The 2,319-nt window shown below is 49.5% G+C and overlaps 1 protein-coding gene across 1 annotated transcript in view; it reads right to left on the reverse strand.

Annotated features, from left to right (window-relative positions):
* ZSWIM9 (zinc finger SWIM-type containing 9) overlaps window positions 1-2,319 on the reverse strand; it is a 14,175-nt gene that overhangs the window by 7,875 nt on the left and 3,981 nt on the right. Inside the window, exon 2 of the mRNA XM_004710629.2 lies at window positions 503-832. Coding sequence (XP_004710686.1) covers window positions 503-832 — 330 coding nt within the window. The remainder of the gene's footprint in view (window positions 1-502; window positions 833-2,319) is intronic.

Raw genomic sequence — 2,319 nt, forward strand, 5'->3', positions numbered from 1 at the left:
CATGGATGAATGAATGAATGGATGGATAGATGAGTGGAGAATGAATGGAATACATGGATGGAGTGGAAGGAGGAATGAAAGGAATGCATGGATGTATGAATGAATGGATGGATAGATGAGTGGACAGATGGATGAAGGAGAGGAGTGAATAAATAAAAGGAAAGAGGGAGGAGTAGACAGGTAGATGAGAGAATGGAGTGGAGGGATGAATGAATGGAGTATATGGATGAGTGGGTGAATTCCTAAGGAATGGATGGATGGATGAATGAAGTAGATGGATGAGTGGATGAATGCATGAATTAGATAAGTGGATGGATCAAAGGAGTAGAGGGATGTGTGGACAGAGCTGAGGGATGAATGAAAGAGTATATGAATGAGCTGGGTGGATCGATGGAATGGATGGGTGAGTGGATACATGAGTGAGAGTAAAGTGGTCAGATGGATGGATGGATGGATGGATGGGTGGACCTCCAACAGGTTTGTTTCCCCCACCCTGTCTGGCCTCTCCGGAGACCCCACCTTGGCCTCGGGGTCGGTGTGGAAGAGCCCCTCCAGCACGTGCAGGGCATCCAGGACACCGTGGTCTTGACCCTTGCAGCAGGTGAGCAGACGCCGCACGTCGGCCGGGGCCATGAACTGCTTGGAGATCTTGTTGGTGGTGCGCACGGGCAGGCAAGCGTTGGCCAGCAGATGGCCCGGCCGGAAGTAGTAGGCAAACTCAACTGGGCAGGCGGGGTGCGAGTGGGTCAGCTGGCACTCTGTCACCACGAGGCGGTCCCGTAGCGGGCTCAGCTTGACGATGATGAAGGCGGGGCAGCCTGGTTGGGGGGCCCTGCGGGAGGAATGACCGCCGCCCGTTGTCACGTGACTCTACCCCCACCTTTTAAAGGAAGACTTGTTTTCAACACGGAGAAAAAGAATAGAGGGGCTGATCTTGGACAAGTTACTCAAGAGTCCCCGTGCCTCAGTTTCCTGTTATGTGAACACCATAAAGCAAACCATCGCCCTGGGGGGTGGGGGTGGGGTCTGATCCCTGGCAACCCCGTGAATTACAAAGCAGCATTGCCCCCCCCCCCCCACTTTATGGAACTCATTCACTAGGCCTTTCCTTCATGGTGCCTCTGGGTGGGTTTGAACAGCCAACCTTTAGATTAATGGATGAGCACAATCCCCTTTTAAAACCCAGACACATTGCTGTGTGTTAGAAGGAGACTACGGATAACTGACTGGAAGGCACAAGCATGGATAACCATAACTTTCTCCTAGGATTGTTCTGAGAATTAAGAGTTAACACATAGAAAGCGTTGGGTCAGCCCAAAAAGAGGAAGGCCATCAAGGAGATGGATCGGCAGTGACCTCAAACCGAACAACAATTGTCAGGACGACACAGGACCGGGCCGTGTTTCGTTCTGTTGGACGCAGGTTCAGTAAAAGCTGGGACAGACTGGAGGGCACCCAACAACCAAGTACCCGTGTCTGAAACATGCTAGGTTCTATTTGCTGTGACTCCGGTTCCTGTCTTCACCACCCCAAACCCACTGCCATTGAAGTGATTCTGACTCACAGGGACCTGACATAGGCTTTCCGAGGATGTAAATCTTTTTTTTTCTTCCAATTTTGTAAAGCATTTTATTGGGGGCTCTTACAGCTCTTATAACAATCCGTACATCAATTGAATCAAGCGCATTTGTACCTATGTTGCCATCATCGTTTTCGAAACGTTTTCTTTCTACTTGAGCCCTTGGTATCAGCTCCTCTTTTTTTTCCCTCCCTCCCCCATCTTCCCACCTTCGTGACCCCTTGATAAATTATAAATGATTATTAATTTCATATCGTACACCATTTGCTGTCTCCTTTCACCCATGTTTCTGTTGTTTGTCCCCCTAGGGAGTGGGGTTAAACGTCAATCATTGTGATTGTTTCCCCCACTCTCCCTACGTTCCCCTACCCTCAAGGTATCACTACTCCCATTACTGTTCCTGAGGGATCCTGGATTCCATGTGTCAAGAGCTCCTATCTGTACCAGTGCACATGTTCCTGTCTAGCTGGATTTGTAAGGTAGAACTGGGGTCATAACAGTGGGGGTGGGGGTGGGAGAAACATTAAAAATCTAGAGGAATGTGTGTTTTGTCAGTGCTATACTACACCGTGGCTGACTCGTTCCTTCCTTGTGACCCTACTGTAAGGGGATGTCCAACTCTCTACAGATGAGCTTTGGGTCTCCACTCCAACCCCCCTCACTTGCATCAATATAATTGTTTGTTTTGGGTCTTCTGATGCCTGATACCTGATCCTGTCGACCTCTCCTGATCACAGACT

This window comes from Echinops telfairi, unplaced genomic scaffold, assembly GCF_000313985.2.
Source record: "Echinops telfairi isolate 266 unplaced genomic scaffold, ASM31398v2 ScPeMD7_655;HRSCAF=1070, whole genome shotgun sequence".
In the NCBI taxonomy this organism is placed as follows: Eukaryota; Metazoa; Chordata; class Mammalia; order Afrosoricida; family Tenrecidae; genus Echinops; species Echinops telfairi.